At 53.8% G+C, this 19,620-nt stretch overlaps 1 protein-coding gene across 1 annotated transcript in view; it reads left to right on the top strand.

The window, feature by feature from the left end:
• The window catches only part of SLC39A11 (solute carrier family 39 member 11), an 89,489-nt gene that overhangs the window by 18,478 nt on the left and 51,391 nt on the right, over positions 1–19,620 (top strand). Inside the window, exon 4 of the mRNA XM_086473643.1 lies at positions 7,335–7,479. Within this exon, the coding sequence (XP_086329769.1) occupies positions 7,335–7,479 (145 nt within the window). The remainder of the gene's footprint in view (positions 1–7,334; positions 7,480–19,620) is intronic.

Raw genomic sequence — 19,620 nt, 5'->3', positions numbered from 1 at the left:
GCTTGGTGGTTTTTTGCTGGGTCGCGTGGCAAAAGCGGCAAAAACATTCCCGGGCTTTTGTTTTTGTAATGGCAAAGGTTACAAAAACGACCTCCTTTTCTGCCGTGGAAAAAACATCGCTGTTGCAAAACATCACGTTTTGTAACAAACCTTCTGGGTTTGCCCGAGGAGCCTGGGAATTGCCTGTGTTCCCTCCTCTGGGCTTTGCTCGCCCCGGCCGCCTTCCCAGCCCGGGTGCCAGCAACATTCCTGCTGTGTTTTTCCTCCCTCCAGGAACGGCCAAAGCCCCACTCGTGCCAACGAGAAAAATCCGTAGGTTTGTTTTTAATATGAACGTTGCTTTGGCCGAAAGAATGGGTGGGCCTGGGCCTGTCTCCCCTTGGAGCCCCTCGCGTGGGGCTGGGGCAGCCGCCGCTCGCCGGGGCTGGTGCCATCGGCGCTCCCCGGCAGTGATGCTCTGGGGGCGTCCGTGCCGAATACGGGCTGGGAGTGGGTACCCCAGCACCCTCGGGTGGGAAGGGCTGCGTTTACGGGATGCTTTCATTCCTGTTAGAGGGCAGAGTAGGTTTATTGGGGGGCTTGGGGTGGGTTCGGATCAATTCGCCTTCCTCCCTCCCTAGGGCTGCCAGACTTGGTGTTTGTGGGCCGTGCTCAGCGTTGTCAGATGGTGAGAGAGCCGCGGGTTTCGGTGCTGCCAAGGGCGCCCCCTCGGAGTGGCGGCTCCCAGGGGAGCCCCCGCAGCTGGGGCTGCTCCGGTGTCACCCTGCAGGACACCCCGGCTGTCCCCACGTTCCTGGTCACGCAGAAGGGAGGCGATTGATACCTCCTGCCCTCGCAGGCTGTCAGCAGAGGCCGGTGATTAAAGCTGCTGTTTGCAATTTTCAAGAATTATGAGTTATCAAAGTGGCTGGTAATTAGCAGTGAATAAAATGTACTTGCGCTGATATTACATTAGTTACAGATAAGCTGATACCAGCCCTTCCCTAATATTCACTTAAGCTTCCCTGTTTGCAGTTATTAGGGGAAGGCTCTGGTGTCGTGTGGCTGCCAGCTGCGCTGTCAGGACAAGAAAGGCCTCCCTGCCTGATGTGATCTGTTCGTGGGATGCTGCCGGAGCAGATCTGCCGTGAAAAAGCTGAAATTTTTGTCTGTGGACGACCCTTCCCTTCCCAATCCCCGCGGCAGCGCTGCCATAGCTACAAGCCTCCTGCCTGCCGCAGGCAGGGCTGCGTGCTGGGCCGGGGGAGGACGCGGGGCTGGAGGAGCCAGATGGAAGACGCTCGGTGTGGGAAGCGGGGAGCCCCTGGGCCTCCCCCCCCCCCCCCCCCCCCCCCCCCGCGCCTGCTGCCACAGCTCTGCAGAAATGTTGGCGATGCCAGTGCTGGCGTGGTGGGAGGGCTGTGGTGCTGGGTGCGTTGCAGGATCAGGCCCTCTGGGCCTGTTCCTCCTTGGGAAATGGGGTTCCGTGAGGATGCTCTGGTGTTAAGCAATTGCCCGAGGGATCGTTTGGCTTCGAGGTTGAAACTGCGCCGCTGCTCAGGGTCGCCCCGCGCCTGCCTGGGGCTGCGCGAGCCGGTGCCGGTGGATTTCCGCAGAGGCTCCGCTCGTCATCGAGGAGCGATTCCTGTCCAGCCCCCTCGCTGGTGGGGGAAGCGATTGCAACCCCATGTCAGCGCTCCGCTCCGGAGCTTCTGGTGGGACAAGGACATATCTGGGACCTGGGGATGAGGGCTTGGGTTGGGCTTGTGGACCCCAAGAGGTGCCGATGGCCACGTGCGCACCTTTTCCCTTTGCCTTCTCTGGTGCGGTTCGTCTTCTCCTGCCGCAGCGCTCGGAGGCTTCGGAGGACGGTTCTGATCACGACCTCTGGTGGCACGTGCTGTGGTTGAGGTTTGATGACACTTCAGACGGTTGAGCTCTAGAGGGAAAACGGGAGAAATCCATTTCACAACGTGACAGGCAGCGCTGACCCGGCTCTCGTTAGCGAGCCCGAAGAGAATTGCTGCCGAGGTGCCGTTCTGCCTGCCCACTGCTGCTGCTCCTTTGTTAGCGATCTCCAAATTAAAACGCAGAGATGTACCTGAAACGCTTGGAGACCCTTAAACTTTCATATGGAAATAAATTCAGCTTTCCATCTCCATTATGCGGGGTTTGTTGATGAGGTCTTGGGGCTACTTGCTGTTACTCTGGGAGCCGGAGCAGTGGTCTGGGGCGTGCTGGGTGTCCCCAGATTTGTTCCCAATTTATGGGGGGTGAAGTCTATCTCATCAAAGGGGTTTGTGTGCTGTTGGTGGGACCCAGTTGTGACCCCACGCAGCCGGACTGGGCTGTGCTGGGGCATAGGGCTGCCAGGCACCGTGGGAATAGAAATAAGGGAGACTTGCTTGTGTCCCAGAGCTGTGTCTTGGGTGCTGTTAATCATCAGTGTGACTGCACCCACTTCAGCGCTGAGAAGGACCTTTTTTATTGCGTGGAGTATTTACGGTTGCTCTTGAGCTGTTGATTTTAGTATTTCGAGTGAGGAGCTGCCAGTGATCCCGCCTTTGAGAGGAGCTGTGATTCAAGTCCTCTTAAATAGGTGCCTGCGAACTCCTTCCCTTAACCCATCCCTTCGTGCCAGGTCAATATTAACCAAAACCATGGGTTTTTTTCCCCCAGAAGAGGTGGAGAGACTCATTGCTTTGGGGGATGCTGTGCTGGGGGACCGTGGAGCTGCCTGACCGTTTTCTGGCAGGATGCCTGGTGACATCGTGGCTTCTGGCAGCACGACTCGCCGCAGCCTTTAACCCTGTCCTGGGCACGTCCTCACCTCCCCAACTCCTTGTGCTTCTTCCAACGAGCGCTGGCTTCTGGTCCCGCAGAGCAACACGGAGCCTTTGGAAGGAGCCCCAGCTCCGGCACGGTGCTGGGATGGGAAGCGATGTGGCCAAGTGGTGTTTGGCTTTGCTTGGGTTTTTTTTTTTATTATTAAAATTGTAGTTTGAAGTGAGGAGGGCTTTGGAGGAGCGTGGGCGTGAGCAGGAGGACCTGCCTTCTGCACCCTCGGCGGTGGGGCTGCTGCAGGGTGCTGCTCCCCAGGGGTTTGGCACATCCCGTGGGACACCGGCTTCCCCAGGGGTTGCTGGTGCTGTCCCCGAGCACCCCTCCAGGGACTTGGGGAGCAGCGGGGCCGGCCGAGGTCTCAAGAAATGAAACCGCAGGGTGCCGAGGGAGCGTGGGGCACGTTGTTGAGCGCTCGGCGGGTTCCAAATGAGCGCTGCTGGCCCGGGGGGTTCGTAACCAGCGCTGTGCCGCGGAGGTTCCCTTGGGAGCATCGAGCCCTTGATATGTTTTTTCAGATAACAAAATACCAGCCGGGTGTTTTACATGCAAATGGGCGCGCTCTGCTAACGAAGTGCTTTCTGAGGGAGCTCCTTTCCTCCGCAGTCCTATTTCATGTTTTTAACATAAATCCGTTCCTCCGCCTCACAAAAGCCGGGGGGGGGGGGACTCGCTGCTTTGTGGCTGCACAGCCTTTGTCTCCGTCCCCAGAGGTGTTGGGCTCTGTGCAGAAGCAGCGAAGCCCAGCGAGCGGCTGGTGCCCGGCGTTTGCCACGGGCATGGTGGGGGGCACAGAGGCACGGCTGGGGACATGCAGTTTCTCTCCTTCCTCCACGCTCCTCTTTCTCTCACTGCTTTCTGGTCTCTGATCTGTTATCACCGTCTCGCTTTTAATAAGTGTGAAGTGGGAGCCTCTGGGCACCATCAAAGCATGGCTTGTTATTGTCTCTTATTGTCTCTGTGGTAGCTCCTGGACAAGGTGGGAACATTTTTTTTTTAATAAGGTAGTAAAATTTTTATTCTATTTCTCTTTCCCGTCGAGGTGCTTTCTGCTGCTGATTGATACGTGATGGTCTTTGTTTCCTGCGGCTTTGCAGAGGCTGTTCCCGGGCGTTCACTGGGTTAAGGCCAGTGAGATACTGCACGGGAAGAGCAGCGTTGCCGACCTTCCCAGACAAGCAGCACCTCCAGATTTGGGGTGGCCAGACCATTGGGGTTTGTTATTGTGATTTCTTTATTAATTTATTCTCCTTCGTTAGTCAGGTGGGGAAGAGCAGATTGTTTCTTAAAGGTGTCATTCACGCTTAATTTCCTTTTAAAATTTGGTTCGGTTTGGTTAACAACGGGTGCAAGAGGCCAGCTGGGCAGCAGGATGCAATCCCAAATCGTTGCTTCATCCAAAAGCAAGCAGCTGCCTCCTCCTCCTCCCTGTCTCACCCCTTTGCCCAGCCATACCGGGGTGATGGCCACATGGAGAGGGGCATGTTTCCATACAGATTAATTCAGGGTTTCTGCAGCTTTTGGGTAACAAAAGCAGGATCTGCCCATTTAGGCGGGTGCTGCATGGAGCGGGGTGCTTCCCGGCTCTCTGCAAAAATACCTATTTTTATTTTCCTCATTCACTCTCACACACGAGGCCACGACAATCTAATGACCTTTCTGCTGCAGCTACGAGTGCGGTGGGGACTCCCGTGTCCCAGAATAGTTTTCCTCCAAGATCTTCCTGTCCAAGTCTCTTGTTGCATCTCGCTTTTTGAAATAATCAGCCCCCGTGGTTATTTCAGTGAATGCTAATTACTGGCACAAACTAATTAATGTGGGTTGACTTTTCTCTTTCTAATGCTTTTTTAACCCACTGACATGTTCCAATTAAGGGACTCATGCAGGGACCGGACTGAAATGACTCAGAGCAATCACAGTTGGAATAAATCGTGTGCTTTACTGAAGGTCACTAATATTTTTTTCAAATTGCTGGCGTTGCGTGTTTGTGCCTGCCAACAGGGAGGTGACCTGACCTCGCAAGAAGCATCTGAAATAGCTTCAAGTTTGCCTCTGTTCCGGTGCAAGCAGATCCGTGGGTACCACGTCGATAAGCGTTCGATGTGCTGAGAACGGTGACACAGAAAATAGCCGTGGGAGGCTTCTCATCAGGACTGCAGACCTTGAGGCAAGCGGTCTCGACCTCGCCAGGACCTTGCTGGTTTGCATCTGTAGCTGTGCAGTGGCAATACAGGGCACAAGCTGAATATTACCCCCCTGCTCGTGCTCGTACAGCGATTTCTTTTCCCCTTGGTTGGGTTATTGTGACTCGCGGAGCCCTGCGGGCTCTGGCCGTGCCCTGGGCTCGCTTCCCTGCCTGTGCTGGCAAGACCCAGCTGAGAGGCAGCTGCCTTTGGGCTGGGGAAAAAGCCACAAATCCAGTGGTGTTAAAGCCCTACGAAGCTGCTGTTGCAGTGTTTGTAGCCTGTTTAATAAAATACCGATAGGAGCCGTGTGGAAGGAGAGCCGTCTGCTCTGTGAGACCTGCTGTTCCCCAAGTCCGAGGCGAGATCAATGGCAAGCGGGAGGCTGGAGAGCCCTGTGCAATGCTTGCAAATCCTCCCTGTGCACGTGAAGGGTCAAGGCTTTGCTTCTGCAGCTTCAGATCCCCATCCTTGCTTCTCCTTCAGTTGGCATTTTCCAGAAAGCAATGCTTTCCAGAGGTGAAAACCTCTTTAGCTTCAGCAAGACCGGACTCTCTCCTGGATGTGGGCAGACCACGCACTGCAGAAGGGCCGGCAGCAGGGTGAGCCCCTGAGTTTCCATGCTCGGTCTCTCCCTGCCTTACCCAAGTGGGGTTGTGATGCTGAAGTCCCTGTTTCTCCTCACCGTGTCGTGCCACGCAAGTTTTGCTGGAAAACACTTGTATTTCTACCTGCTGTTCCAGCTACTGCTCATGATTCGAGGTGCAGAGCTGCTGGCAGCTCCCCTGGGCAGGCGCCGTGGGGTGGTGCAGGTCTCCCTTCCCCCGGGGGGATTTAAACACGAGCACCTCGTCGGTGCATCTTGTGTTGCTGGGTTAACGGAGGTGAAAGGACCCTGATTAAACTGCAGGAGAGAGCAGAGAGCAAATATGTGATTAGTATTAATAGCGCCGGTCAGACTGTAATATGCAAATGACGGGAGAACAGATGATTTAGTTATTCATCTTTAACCTTTATTTTTGTTTAATGTGACCTTACCCGTGAAGTCTCTCGTTACTGTCTCTGGCTGCTCAGCGTATGTTCGTTTATGCTGCTGCCATCAATCCGAGAGCTAATGCCGTGTTCCCGGCCGGTGACGCCGGGTGCAGCCTGGACGTCCCTCCTTGCCGATGCTCCCGGCGGCTGGTTCCCAGCCCTGCGAGGAGATGGGGACTCGGGGTCCCGCTCCCCACGTTTTGGGTAGAGTTGGTTACACCAGGTCGTACCGCCACCACGGTGGGCCGCATTCCTTCCTCTCAGCTGTGTGGTTATGCCTCTAACCCCGCGTTTCCCATCAGTTTTGTAGCCATCTCCAGGGGGATTTGGGCAGCCTGAGGACATCCAGAGACGCAGACCTTCCTGCCACATGGCCAGCGTGGCGGGGGAAAGGCAGAAACGGTGTCTGCCAGGTGGTTTTTTTTTTTTTTGGCCGATGCAGATAAAGACTCTGGCGCATCCTTGAGTCGCAGCTGGTTTTCGTGAGCCGTGTCCAGGTTGGCAGGAATTGCTCGTGGGAGCAGCGTGGTCCCTCTTGCGGGGAGGTGTCTGCTCTGGTTCCCTGCAGAGTTTACACAGAGCTGGACAGGATTGGGTTTGGCCGTCCCTCGCTGCTTTCTGGAGGGTTACAAATGGTGTAGGAATACATTCCAAGGGAGTCCGAAGTTTTATCGAGCCATCTGGATGAGTCCCACTGAACTAACGCTGGGTGGCTGTGAGCGTGGTGTCTCATTTGATGCTCAAGCGGGTTCGATTTTGGACGAACTGTTTCCCTTGCAAGCTCAATCCACGTTGAAGAAATGGTGCCCTACTGCAAACTAAACTTCTGCAGAGGCCAGCCCAGCAGCCTGACCCTCTGCGAGCGGCTTGGCAGCACTGACAGCAGCGACTGTCCCTCCTTGTCTGCTGGTCTCCTCCAGGATGACTTCGGAGGGAGTTGTGTTGGTGGAGCTGCATTTCTCTGTGTTTGTGGAATTGCATTTCTTGCTGTTGATGCACCTGAATTTTGGCTTTCCCTTTTTAGTCCTGTGCTTCTTGGCTCACAGCTCTTGTTTAACCATGTTCTTGATGTTTCTGCTGGAAATGCAGACTCAAATCTAGACAGCTAGGCAGCTTCTAGAGAGAAGGGAACCCAAAAGACGTGTCTCCGCGCCGCTGCGTGAGAAGCTGCTGTGACACATGCCCCGATTGGCTTCCCAACCACCCAGATGCCAGAGCAATCCCCGAGGATGGGGCTGGGAGGAGGTTGAAGGGGAGATGTGGGGAAAACCCTGAAATTTCTCTCTTGCCTTGCAGGGTTTCAGCGGGCCTCCCCACGCGGCGTTTGCCTTCAGCTGCGACCAACGTGCGGGGAAAGAAAAATACGAGCACGACCCTGCCCATCCGCTGGCCTACGAGAGCGAGTTGTCCATCCGGATAGGTAGAGCTGGGCTCCATCCAGGCAAGCATCCTGTCATATACCAACAGCAGAGGGTACGGGGGAAACCCCCCTGTTAAACTGGCACCTAGGCCGCCACGTATGTGATTGAAATTAGATTGGTTTTGACACGGGCATGCAAAGTGCACCTTCTCTTCCCTCTCTGGATCTGTCTCTCTGCTGTCTCTTGCTCCAAGAATCGTTGCTGCTGTTTCTACTTCAGTTCTCAAAGCCACTTGCACGTCTGTCTGTGCCTCTGAATTATTGATAATTAGGGATCTCATTCACCAGGGAAAGGAAATCATCAGCTTAGCTTGAGATAAGTTTATTTTCAGCGTGGGCACGGCGAGCGCCAGCCCTGCCTTTGCCAAGTTACGCCACGTTGAAGGTGCCCCGTGACGCTGACCCTCGGTGGCCCTCCTTAATTATCGACTAGGACTGGCATTCGTGCTGTCACTCCTTATTTTGGAGGTTAATAGAATTGTAGCTGCCAAAGCGTGGAATAAAAGTGTCTTGTTGGTGGCTGTTTTCTCCTTAAATAGAATTTAAAGAAGGAACTTCTTAGTCAAGGTGGTGGAACCTCGTGAGGCTTCCTGAGCTCCAGGGTGTGTATATGGGGCGCCCTTGCACCCGGCTGTGTGGGGCTACATCCTCTGAGGCAACACTATTTTCTTCTCCTCTGCTTAACAGCAGCTTTTCCTTAGACAAAGAAAATGTCATTTAGTGAATTAGTCTTATTGCTCCTCTGCTTTTTCTTGGTTGGAGAGAAACTGAAATAGCAGTTTACAGTATCTTGAGTACAATTGGGAGCAGATTGAGATGGAGAAATGATCCTTCTTTTTGCAAAGAATAGTGCTAGCCTCTTAAATCAGGCTCCGTTATTTAAGTACATTGCTTAATTGCGTGTTTCAAATCCATAGGATATTTCAGAACTTGAAATACCAGCTTAGATTTTTCCAAAGGGATAGAAGGAAGTTTTGTGCTAGACTCCATGGGCTTCAGGTCCTTGAAGTCTTCTAGCTCTTGGGGCAAGTTCAGGCTTGAAGACAGCTCTAGCCCTGCAGGCTGTAAGGCTGTCACGAGGTTTTTGATGTTTTTTTAAGGGGGAAACTTTACATCCCAGGTGCAGTTTGATTTTATTTGTCGAGAAAAAAAAACCCAGTAGGCAGCCCTGTGATTTTCAGCTGCTGGGGTTTTATGTTTTCATCTTCTCCTAGTTGCAAACAGTAACAGTGCAAATGGTTTCGAGAACAGAAAATTTCCATCCGACTTCCTTGGTTTTCCTCTCTCTGGGGAAATGGTGTTAAGAATCTACAACACGTAAATTCTTTTATTTGTCCCTTGCAATTTTTTTTTCTTTTGCTTACTGAAATGAACTCGGTATTTTCACGAGACACCTCAAACCTTCCAAGAAAGCAGCTTTCCCCAGCTCTGGGTACTGCTTGGCTGCGCTCTGGGGAACGCTCTCGGAACGTAACGGGTATTTTCAAAGCCTAATGGGTGCTAAGTGGAATATTTCAGACTTAATCACTGTTGAATCATTGACCCTTCCTTCATATTTACATGTTTTAAAACAGCTAAAGCTGTGAAAACAACAAAAAAAATCCCAAAGCACGCCGCTGCCTTGTTTTGCAGTTGTCTTTACTGCCTGGGGATGGTGGTGAGGAGCAGGGGGGGCTGGTGTGGAGGTGGCTGGAGGAGGCGTGAACACGCGGCTCTCCAGGGCCCTGCACATCCGAGGCCCTTGCTGTCAGAGGTGTGAGTGTGTCTTTAACGTGGCTGCGTGAGAGGGTGGGAGCAGAAGCGACTTGTGTGGCCACGCTCGCGTGGTGGGATCCTTGTAGCCCCGCTAAGCAAGCGAGCAGGTTTCTTTTGGACATGTAGGAGATGGAAGAAGTGCCACAGCGGGATCTATCCTTCATCTGCTCTGTTGGGAGAAAAAAATTCCTCTTGCTTTTTTCCCCCCTCTAGTCAGCAGTAAGTTGGGGTGGCTCTGTTCTGCCCCATCATCCCGAATCCCTTGGCTTCCCATCACTTGCAAGTGGTTTGTAGGGAATGAGGCAGCGCAGTGCCATCCGGATGGGGCTGGGAGCCCCCTCGCCCCCTCCCCAGCTGGGGCTCTGCTCCCCTCGCCCTCCAGCCCCTCTCCAGCCTGCAGCCGCCGTGCGATCGCAAGCATCGAGGCCGAATCGACATGAGATTTTTTTTGTTATGGGAGTCGCTAGCGGCTGGCTGCCTCGTGGATGCGGGAAGCGAGGCACACGTATCCACGTGGAACGGAGTATGGGCGGATTTGGTATGCGTTGCAGTGAAAAGTCTGTGTCTAGACTTGGTATTTGACAAGTGGGATAATCACTCGGCTTTAATTACTACAAACGAAAGAGAAGCCAGCCTTGTCTTTAATATGTCTGGCTAGGCAAGGGATGTAATCTGCATTGCTCTGTCTCCCTTGGAACAGATTGGGGTAAAGCTGAGGAGGGTTTGTTCGTTCCTCTGGGCGCAGGTGAAGCCCTCTCCGGTGCCATGGGAGGGACCCAGCGGGCTGTACCCTCCGTGCCGCAGTGGGGCAGGGGCTGCCTTGCTCCCTAAACCTCCTCCTGCCACCCCCCCAGGGCTTGGGGCAGCTCAGCCCCCGTGGAAAGCGGGAGAAACCCTTTGGGCAGGGTCACCGCAGGCTGCGGGACTGGGAGGCCGGGGCTGACCCCTCGAATCGTCGCTACGTGCGCGGTGTTCTTGGGTAGTTCTCAGAAAGGATTTACAGGCAGCATCGCACCTTGAAACCTGAGCTGTGACTCATGCTCCTGGAAACTGTATATTGAACAGCGAGGCATGTTGGCTCTTTATCGTGTCCTGGTGCCGAATGATTCACGTCGCTCCAAATGAGATTACGGAGCAGAGTGGGAGGGCGGTGATGTTCCCCAGCAGCCTCCTCCGCTCTCGCTTCAACGTCCCCGCTACCCTCTCGCAGGTGGAAGATCTTCTGAGCCCAAGGACGTGCTTTCGAGGTGTGCTGAGGCAGAGGAGTTCACAGCGACGTGGCTGTCAAGTGCCTGGTCTGAAATACCAAATGTTTTGGTGCTCAGCTGGGAGCATCCCCGGTGGTTGTCACAGCTCCTGCCCTGGGGAGCTGAGAGGAGCAGTCTCTGAGCTGGCTGCCGACCCAAGCCGCAAATAAACGTCCGCTGAAGGGCCTGGCTGACCGGCAGCGTCTCCGCTCGCTCATCCCGGACGCACGGATGTCTGTGCCGGGGAGCGTGTGATGCACCTCTGGCATCGCGCTGCCAACGCTGTTAAGTCACTAATGTTATTAAAAGGAATCAGGGTTTGTTTTAATGACTCGATTAACTTTTGGTGGGGCGTGATTTAGGAAAGGGTGCTGTGGCGTTCCTGCCTAGGTGTTCAGTGAGTAAATTCGGATGGGTTTAGTAATTGGAAAAAAATCCTGGTGTTTGAAATAGTGTGCTTAAGAAAGGAAATGTCATTAAACTTGTTACTTAAATGAGCCATGGGGTTTGGGCCATCGCAGAGGAACCTCATTACGTAGAATTTGTATTTATTTATTTTTTTTTTCCTTAAATTTGAGCTGCTGCATCAAGCCAGCTGCAGTGTTGCAGAGGCTTAGGCGGTGTTTCAGCTGGGGAAGCTCTGGAGTAGGAGAGGCGGTTGGGCTGCGGCAGCACGTGGGCTGGGGTCACCGCCAGCCCCAGCCCCAGCCTGGGTCCATCCTACTCTGCTGCCCGAGACCCTCTGGGCCCATTTCAGCAGCATCACCCCCAGCCTTTGCTCTAACTTTCTCCCTTCTTCCTGAAGCCGTCATTTTTCCCTGTTTTTGCTTTATTTTTCCCCTTCAGAGGAAGCTGTCATGCACCAGGGCTGCTGGAGCGGGCTGCACACGAGAGGAAGCAGACCCCGCTCACACAGCATCTCTCATCAGCGCCTGGGCTGTTCAAGTGCTGTAACGATGTAGTGAACTTCTGGTGAAAGGCAGAAGGGAGCTGGGGAGAGAAGAGGAGGCAAAACCCCTTAGGGACCATATAGAAGGTGTGAGCTGCGTTGTGGGGTTGGTAGTGATGCTTCAGGCAGCATGTGGGTATGGTTTCCCTCTGTCTCTGCTTGTGTCCTCGCAGCCAGAAAATTCACTCTTTGCCCTGTGGCTGCCGCTGCACTGCCTGGTTTCAGCAAGTCGAGCTTTGTCCCAGCTTTTCAGGCTGCTCTGGTCTGCGGCCGTCCCCTGGTGCCACAGGGGAAACTTCTCCGTAGCAATGGCTGGTTCCCATCGTAAGAGCACGAGCGGTTTGCTGCTGTTTGCACTATCAGTTTTCTCCTTGTTCCCTCCTTCCCTGAGCAGAAGCAGAGGCCGTGAAGGAGGGATGATGTATAAAGCCTCTCCAGCCCTGAAACCCCATGGTGATTCATTGGGGTAATATTCAGCCGGAGCCTCGCGTGTGTGTCTGAAAGGTTCATTAAGTCATTGCGACTTCTATAACATGAGGCTCCTTCTGCAAAATGGGACGTTCACCAGTTTTAGATGGTTCCGACTGTATTTGTAATAATGTCAGCGCATTCACGCCGTGATTGGTCTGGAAAAGTGCTGCTTTCAAAAGGCATCAATTCATTTTGAGTTTTAATCGCCAGCCTCCATGATGAACGCCTCTGGCAATGACTGTATTGATTTAAAAACATCCTAATGCCCCTTTCTGGAGTGTTTCAAACGGTTATTGACCATCCTTGTCAGGCTGGCTTCCATGGTTGGTTTTTATAGTAATGACTAAACGTGAATTTATATACACAGAGCTTCCAAAAAATAAATAAAATAGGAGCACATAATCCCTCATAAAGTGATGAAATGCCTTCTTTACACATAGATCTGTACCCCTATTATTCTGGTCGCAGCCTTACTCCTTGGATTTTGACTTTACAGGACTTAATGCAACCTGGTGGTTCGCTCTCCTTTGCTCTGGGTCGGCGTTGTCACTGGGGATAAGTGTCTTCCCGTCTTCTGCTTTCCAAGATGCACGTAGCAGTGGCTTGGGTGTATTTGCAGAGGGCCCCGTTCTGCACTCCTACACTTCTCACAGCCTGGAGTAAATAACCCACCCAGTTCAGCAGGTTGCTCTGGGTGTAAGCCGTTAGGATTCCTGACTCCAAACAGCCTGATCCCCAGGGACATGTCAACCTGTGACTTGCCAGGAGAGAGAGCCCTGGCTCTGGGTGACCTGTGCCGTGTCAGGACTGTCCCTCTCCACCTCCGAGGGCTCTCGAGACGGGGATCTTTGTGCTGCGCATCCCATCTGTTTGCTGTTGCTCATTTCAACCTTGCTGGGGGAGCAGAGCCTGTTTTCACACATCATGGTGCTTGTGTGATTAGTAATAAGGAGTAGGAGGAGAACCAGGTTGCAGCAGCAGCAAAATGACTTCCAAATTCCTTGGGTGGGGTTTGCTTTTTTTTTTCCCTGAGATATTCCTGAGTTAGTGGTAGGTCTTTATAGAGTTCAGCTGCCCTTTGAGGAGAAGGAGAAGTTTTGAGTTGGAATATTGTCAGACCTTTTGAAGAGGAGGAGAAGTTTTGGGTTGGAAGGCTGTCAGAGGTTGGGGGCACCTGAGGAACGGCTCCTCGGGGTAAGCCTGGCGTAACGCTCGGTCGCTTTGCCCTTTGCTTCGTTCCCAGTTGAGCAGCGCTGTAAGGAGCGTGAGAGCTGCTGGCGAGTGCGGGCGGCTGCCGTGGCTGCCCGTAGAGGCACGAGCTGCCTCCACACTTGCTGCTTTCACGACTGCTTGGACAGGGAGAAGCGCTGTGCCAGGAGGAAACAACCATCCCTCTCCGCAGAGGACATCTGTGCCTGGGAAATGGGCTCTTGGCATCTCTGCTGCTTCCTGCTGTTCTCGGCAAGTGTTGTCTTTCGTGGCTTCTTGTTAACGTGTCCTTCTTGCCTGGGCTTCATCCAGTGTCTTCCTAAATGGCCAGAAGGGCTTAGCCTAACCGCCGGCTGCTCTATTTAATTCTGTTCGACTCTTAGAGTTGCAGGAGAGCTGCAGCCTTGTTTCCATCAGCTCCCTTTCGAGATGGGGACCCTTCGATGGGGCCTGCGGGTGGCATTTGGGCTTTCCGAGGGAGAAGAGGACAACACAAAATTAGCTTGCTGGGGATTTGAGGTCTGCCAGCGCCGGTGGCACCGCTGGAGGATTGAGCTGTGCCCTGCAGGTTTGGCCATGGAGGCTGCGCCGCGCAGCGGTGCCTCGTGGTGCGTATGAGGTGCAGAAGGAGAGCTGGAAGGGCTTTTGTCTTTGAGATGGCTTTTCCTGAAAGCCTCTTATCCCGCCTGTGTCAACACAGGCACAGATTGAACCGCGCGAGGACGGGGCTTTCCTGCTCTGCTGTTTGCTGTAGGGTCGGGCTGTGCCGTTGCCTATAAAAAATGGCAGTGAGCAAGCAAAGAGGGCTGGGTAGGCGTGTAAACACGGCAGGGTCCCGCCACCAAGGGTTCGGTGACAGACGGGCGAGTGTCTTCGTGGCTGCTGCGGGTGGTGGTGCAGGAGGGGTAGCTCCTGGGGACACCACCTTGGCTGGCACCGTGACCCCGCACGCCCAGCCCGTGGGACCGTGGGTGCTGGGGACACGGGTGGCATCGTGCCACGTGGGCTTGCCGCTCCGCTCTGCGCTCCTTTGATTTCAGGGTGAGTCGTTAATCTCTGAGGGTTGTTGAAGTCTGTCGAGTGACGCGCTGATGAGGACCCACGCTCTGAAATCAGCTGTATCGGCCAGGGTGGGAGCTGCAGAGAGGCTTTCTGTGGTGCTCACAGCCATTAATCAGAGGAGTCATTTCCCAAATTGGGCCTCGTTAGCTCTGTGCAATATTATCAAGGAGCTTTAATCTCCTGGTGACACCTGACAGTCTGTTAAGCCTTTTTCATTCTGCAGCTGTATAAAATAGGTTCCTCAAACTCAGCTCCACCCTCAGCCTGTTGATTGCAGGCAGCTCTGATGGCTGCAGGGTGGTGCAGGGGTCGGACAAGTGTGCGCACATGCGTGTGCAGGGATGGGCTCTGGTGCTGTAATTAGTCCTCTAGGAATAGCTCTCCTGACTTAGCAAGGTAATAGGGCATTAAAACATGCCCTGAGGAACATCTCCAGAGACTTGTGTTGCATCAAACCCATTGTCTGCTTGTCCTGCAGTGCGGGAGCTGGCTGGAGGGCCAAAATCCTGCCCCAGCCCGGTTCCAGGCTGGAAGGGGATTAGCACAAGTGAAGCTTGGGACAAACCCCACTCCACTGCAGCTGCATTCAGGCAAACCTTAAATTTCAAGGTTTATTAAACTGAACTAACAACCAGTGTCGTTGCCTCTGGAGTGGATGTTGTTGTGGCTTCGTTCAGTAAGCACAGCAATTCATTTATTTTCTAGCTGTGGTTCTTCAGTTGAATGGGGATGGGAATACTTTTTAGTCACCCTAAGGATGCTTTGGAGGAGTGAAATGAGAATCAGGAGCTCCAGCAGTCGCTCTGCATTACAGTAGCAATATTAGCTGAGGGTTGATGCCAGGGCATGTACCGTGAAGTGTCGGAAGGCCATCGGCGTTACTTTGAAGGGAAGGGAATAAACTGCATCAAAAAAACCCCCTTATTCCCCATATTCAAACTAAACAAATATTTTAAGGATAACGAAGTGTGTAAAAAGCTGTAGCCCAGCTGTGTCATCGGGGATTGACCACGGCTTCAGGAGGGCAAAGGTGCATGCGATGGGGTCTGCAATGGGTTGGAGGAATCCCCAGGCAGAGTTGGGCGGGGGCACTGAAGTGGTCCCCAGCCCCTGGGCATCTGTGCAGAGCAGTTTGACCACCTTATGGAGACAGATAGATATGTATTGATGTATACATATATGGGGGGGGGTCTGTGTGTGTATATAATGTATGTATGTATACATATATGTGTGTCTGTGTGTGTGTGTATATATATGGTAATTTGCTGTGTGGGTCTGGTCACACTTTCAGGTGACGTGTTCTCTTCTCTGCAACGTGCCCATCGAGGGCTCTGTGTAGCTGAAAGCCGGTGCTGCTTTGGGATTTTTAACCGTCACCCCACGCCTGGTGCGTGGCGGTGGTTGGGGCGTGCTGGGAGATCCTGGCTCGGCTTCTGCTTCGCGTCAGCTCTGAGCAAGCACAAACCTCCTCAGCGAAAGTGCAGCTGGTCTCGGGGTGCAAAGAGGGGCACGGGGGGAACACCATGAACTGTGGTGTTAGTGCCTAAAAGCATGAAGCACTCGTGAGGGGCTTTCTGCCCTTGCAAGGCTGCGCGAATGGTTCTGGAGCTGCTGAGGGATGGCAAGGAATTGGTGAGCTGGCACCCCGGCTGGGACCAGTGGGCATTGGGGTGTTCAAATGCCTTTGGGGAGGTGAGCCTGTGCCCTGAAAAGAGGGATAAAATAAGACTTTGATCTTGTTTCTGATTTGGAGCTGGCGGGTGTTGGCTGGGAGCTCTCGATGAGGTCTCCCATGCTGCTGCTGCTGCTGCCAGAGGAGGCTGCGCCTGTGGGCTTTGCTCTTGCAGACCAGTTTGCCTCCAGGTTTAAATCACAGCTGAGCAGTCAGGGAAGCTGCTGGGGACAGAGGTCGTCCTCCTCAGGAGAAGGGGGTCAGGAACCTTTTTTCCTTCTGAAGGCAGCGGGTTCGTTTTCCCTAATCACTGGTTCTGATGTGATTTGTGCTTGTGATTTCTTGCCCATCTGATTTCAATTTCAACGCATTTTCATTTCAATTCACTGTGTCCTGAGACAGTTATCGTGTCCAGGCCTCTCTTTTTATCTTTTTCCACATGGTATATGGCACAGGATGATGGAATATGCCTTTTCACTAAAAATCAATGGTTTATTTCCTCCCCTCCCCGCCAGGAAGCTTTCCCAGATACAAATATTGATTGTTCAGATAAAAGCCACATTTACACTCTAATTGCTCTTTAAATCAGTGGGGTGGTGGGTTTATGCTATAATTGCTCTTTGAACCAGCACGGTACTGGGTGGGTGCTGTGGGACGGAGCTGCTCCTCGGACAAAAACGTGGAGAGACGTGCCTTGGTCGTCTGAATTGCTTGGGTAACGTTTTGCAGGAACCTCTGCCTTTGGCCAAGTGACACACAACCGGGAGCTGCTGCGGCGCAGCCGTCACCTCCTGCACGCCAGGCTCGGAGTGACTTCAGCAGCGTCAACATTTTCAACGCTATTTTCACCCCGACAGGCTCCCGAGAGGACAGCCCCCAGCCCTGGGGTGACCATGGGTTCAAACTGCTCCCTGGGGAACAGCGCTGGGGTCCCCCCCTGGGCCGGGCTGGCTGGAGAGATGGTGCTCAGGGTTGGAGCTGGAGGTGCCACATGGTTACAGGGGGATTTTTGCATTTTTGAAGGAAAAAGCTCTGCGAGGGGCAGAGGTAATGAGGGCTGTGCTCCTGCAGCTCCTGCCTCGCGCCGGGTCCCTGCTGCCTAATAAGACAGAGGCTGTGATTGAAGCTTTGTCGGCTCCTGGACTTTTGCAATGGCTCTATTTAATGTGAATTTTTCAGCATCTAAAGAGAGGGAGCTCCTGCTGGTGCTGTTCCCGAGGAGGGAACCCAAACTGCAGAGCATCCCCCCCCCCCCCCCCGCTCCCCGGCTTCATCTGCCTGTTTCCATGAAAGGCAGAAGAGCTTTGAAGCAGCTGCCCTGCCTTCCCTGCCTCCAATCTGCCTGCTGCTGCCTGCCGCGTCCCCAAGCCGTTCAGCGACGCCCAGGGGACCCGGTTGAAAATGGGCTTTGTGGCTGGGACTTCATGGGGAGGGGGATGCGGGGCTGGGTGGGAGACCCTCGCCCGGGCTGGGGCAGGTCCATACACCAGTGATCCCAGTCTGCACAGCCGCTGGGAGAGATGGGGGTTAAATAACCCCAATTACAGAGTGTCTTTCTGCCTTTCATGCAGGCACTGCCACACTGGAATGACTTTTGGTTTCAAGCTGAGCCCGTGTAGTGGGTTAGCTGCTTAGACAACCTGTCCATCACTCACCGTCCCTTTCAGTGGGCTGTTGTAGAGGAAGGCTTTATTTCATCCTGATATGGGGGGCAAACAGCGTTCAGCCTGGCTGGGTGGGCTATCGCTGGGCTCCTGGTTGTTTTTTCCGTGGCTTGCTGCTCGGCACAGAAATGGGCTGTTCCTGACTCGGGCAGGACCCGGGGAAGTGGTGCTGTCCTCCCCCTTGGAGGCTGCACGGGGTGTTCCTTCGTCCCGGTTTGGATGCAGCATAGCTGCAGCGTGTGAGCAGAGATCTCAAACTGTGATTTTTTTCGCCCGTATTTTCTAGTAGGATGCGGAAGCAGGAGGGTTGGTGGGACTGGAACAGCCCCGGCACCCAGAGCAGGAGCCAAGCCCGGCAACTGCCTGCGAGGGAGGTGTGGTGGGAGTGTGCTCCCCCGAGCATCCCCGTCCCCAGGGCCTGGGCTGGGGTGGAGGGGACCGATGGCAGCAGGGCAGGACCCGCTGCTGGCTGTGAAGGCATCGCTGCAGGGGTGGAGGCGCCAGCGGGGTTTGGCACTCGGCTTTTTGGGAGCTCCGCAGAAAAAAGTCTTTTATTTTTTTCTTTTTAAAGACTTGGTAGGTTCTCATCTGTATGTGCCGTAAGCTTAAACCAAGTCTCTCTCTTTTTTTAAATGGTGTTCCCTGCAAGTCCTACAGCTCAAGCGCATTCACTGTGTGTCACCACGCAGCAGAGCGCTCGCCCTGGGCCCCAGTTTTGCCCTCCCTGGTGCGAGCTGGGCGGGTGATGCCCCCCATGGCACGTGCTGCTCCACCGGCCTCAAGGGCATCTGGAGAGAGGAAGCAAAGCTGAGACTGATTTTCTTCAAAGCCCTGAGATGTATCTGTGGCAGCAGATGGTGTGAACCGCCTTAAAGTCAGGATGAAGTAGCACTGAATTCCTAATTACGTATAATTAACATGGTGCTTATTTATTTATTTCGCTGCCAATGGGCGGCTCTCCTCTTTGTACCTCAGCAGCTTTCCCAGGGCGCGGTGGGGTGACCAACACGCTTGACTCTGGACATTGCGTTGGCTCCAGAGCTGACCTCAGCCTGCTCAGTCACGGCCGTGCTGGGCTCGGGGTATTGGCTGTGCCCGGGAAGGTGCATCGCTGCCGGGTGCGAGAGCCTGGCGAAACATCTGTCGTTTTATGCCCTGTGTCGGTTTTTTGCTGCTTTAGTTCTGGGGTTGGTCTTTGGGGAGAGCAGGACCAGCCCCAGCACTGCGTCCCTGTGTGTCGTAGGCAGCGGGGTCCCACTGTGTAGGGATCAGAAATACCTTTGAGTGGAAACAGGAGTTGTCTGGAAGGCTTAGTGCTGAGGGCTTTTCCATGAAAAGGCAGATAAAGGCTGTTTAAAATAATCCTTTATTGAAATACTAGAGGAAAATTTAAGAAATGGGTATTATTTTTTTCATGTATGTGTGTACTTCCCAGCTGAATTCCCATGCCGCAGTGGAGGAAGGAGAGCTTAGCGCCGTGCTGCCGGCTGAGTCATCCCCGTCTTCCCACCCTGGGCTGAGAGAGATCGATTTGCTTTGGATTCAAAGAAAAAAAAAAGAACCCAGCTCCTTCCCGTCGTAAACACCGGTGGTGGTTCAGATCCCTTTTTCTGAAATTGATTTTTTGAGAGGTATTTGTTGCCCTCCCCGAGCTCCAGGTCTCTGCTGAGCCGAGAGCAGCCCCCAGGAGACGGGGTCCTGTGGATCTTCTAAATGTTGAGGACCAGAGACCTGCCGGAGCATCCCCTCTGCCCCGTCCCCACTGACTGCAGTGAGCTCAAGGCTGAGGTGGTGATGAGGATGATGATGGGCACAGCTTGGTGCTCTGCATGGCCAGGGCTGTGTGGTAACCCTCTGCGGGGGCAGGTGTGGCCAAACCCCTGGAAAATTGGCACGTTCTTGCCGCAGGGCTTGGAGCGAGCGCAGGGGAATTCCCGGTGTGAGTTGGGCTGTCCTGACCCCCTCGAGCCATCCCGGATGGCTGGGCTGGAGCCACACAGCCTGTTTCTACTTAAACTCTGCTAGAAACAGTTTTCATTTCTGAGATGTTCATCCCAGATCCATAAATCAGAATTTATTGAAGGAAAAAAGCCCAGACCCTAAGAGAAGTGTCTCGTCTTGCAGCTGAGAGGC

Source organism: Leptosomus discolor, chromosome 15 (genome assembly GCF_034619465.1).
Source record: "Leptosomus discolor isolate bLepDis1 chromosome 15, bLepDis1.hap2, whole genome shotgun sequence".
In the NCBI taxonomy this organism is placed as follows: domain Eukaryota; kingdom Metazoa; phylum Chordata; class Aves; order Leptosomiformes; family Leptosomidae; genus Leptosomus; species Leptosomus discolor.
This window is presented reverse-complemented; position numbering and strand designations above follow the sequence as displayed.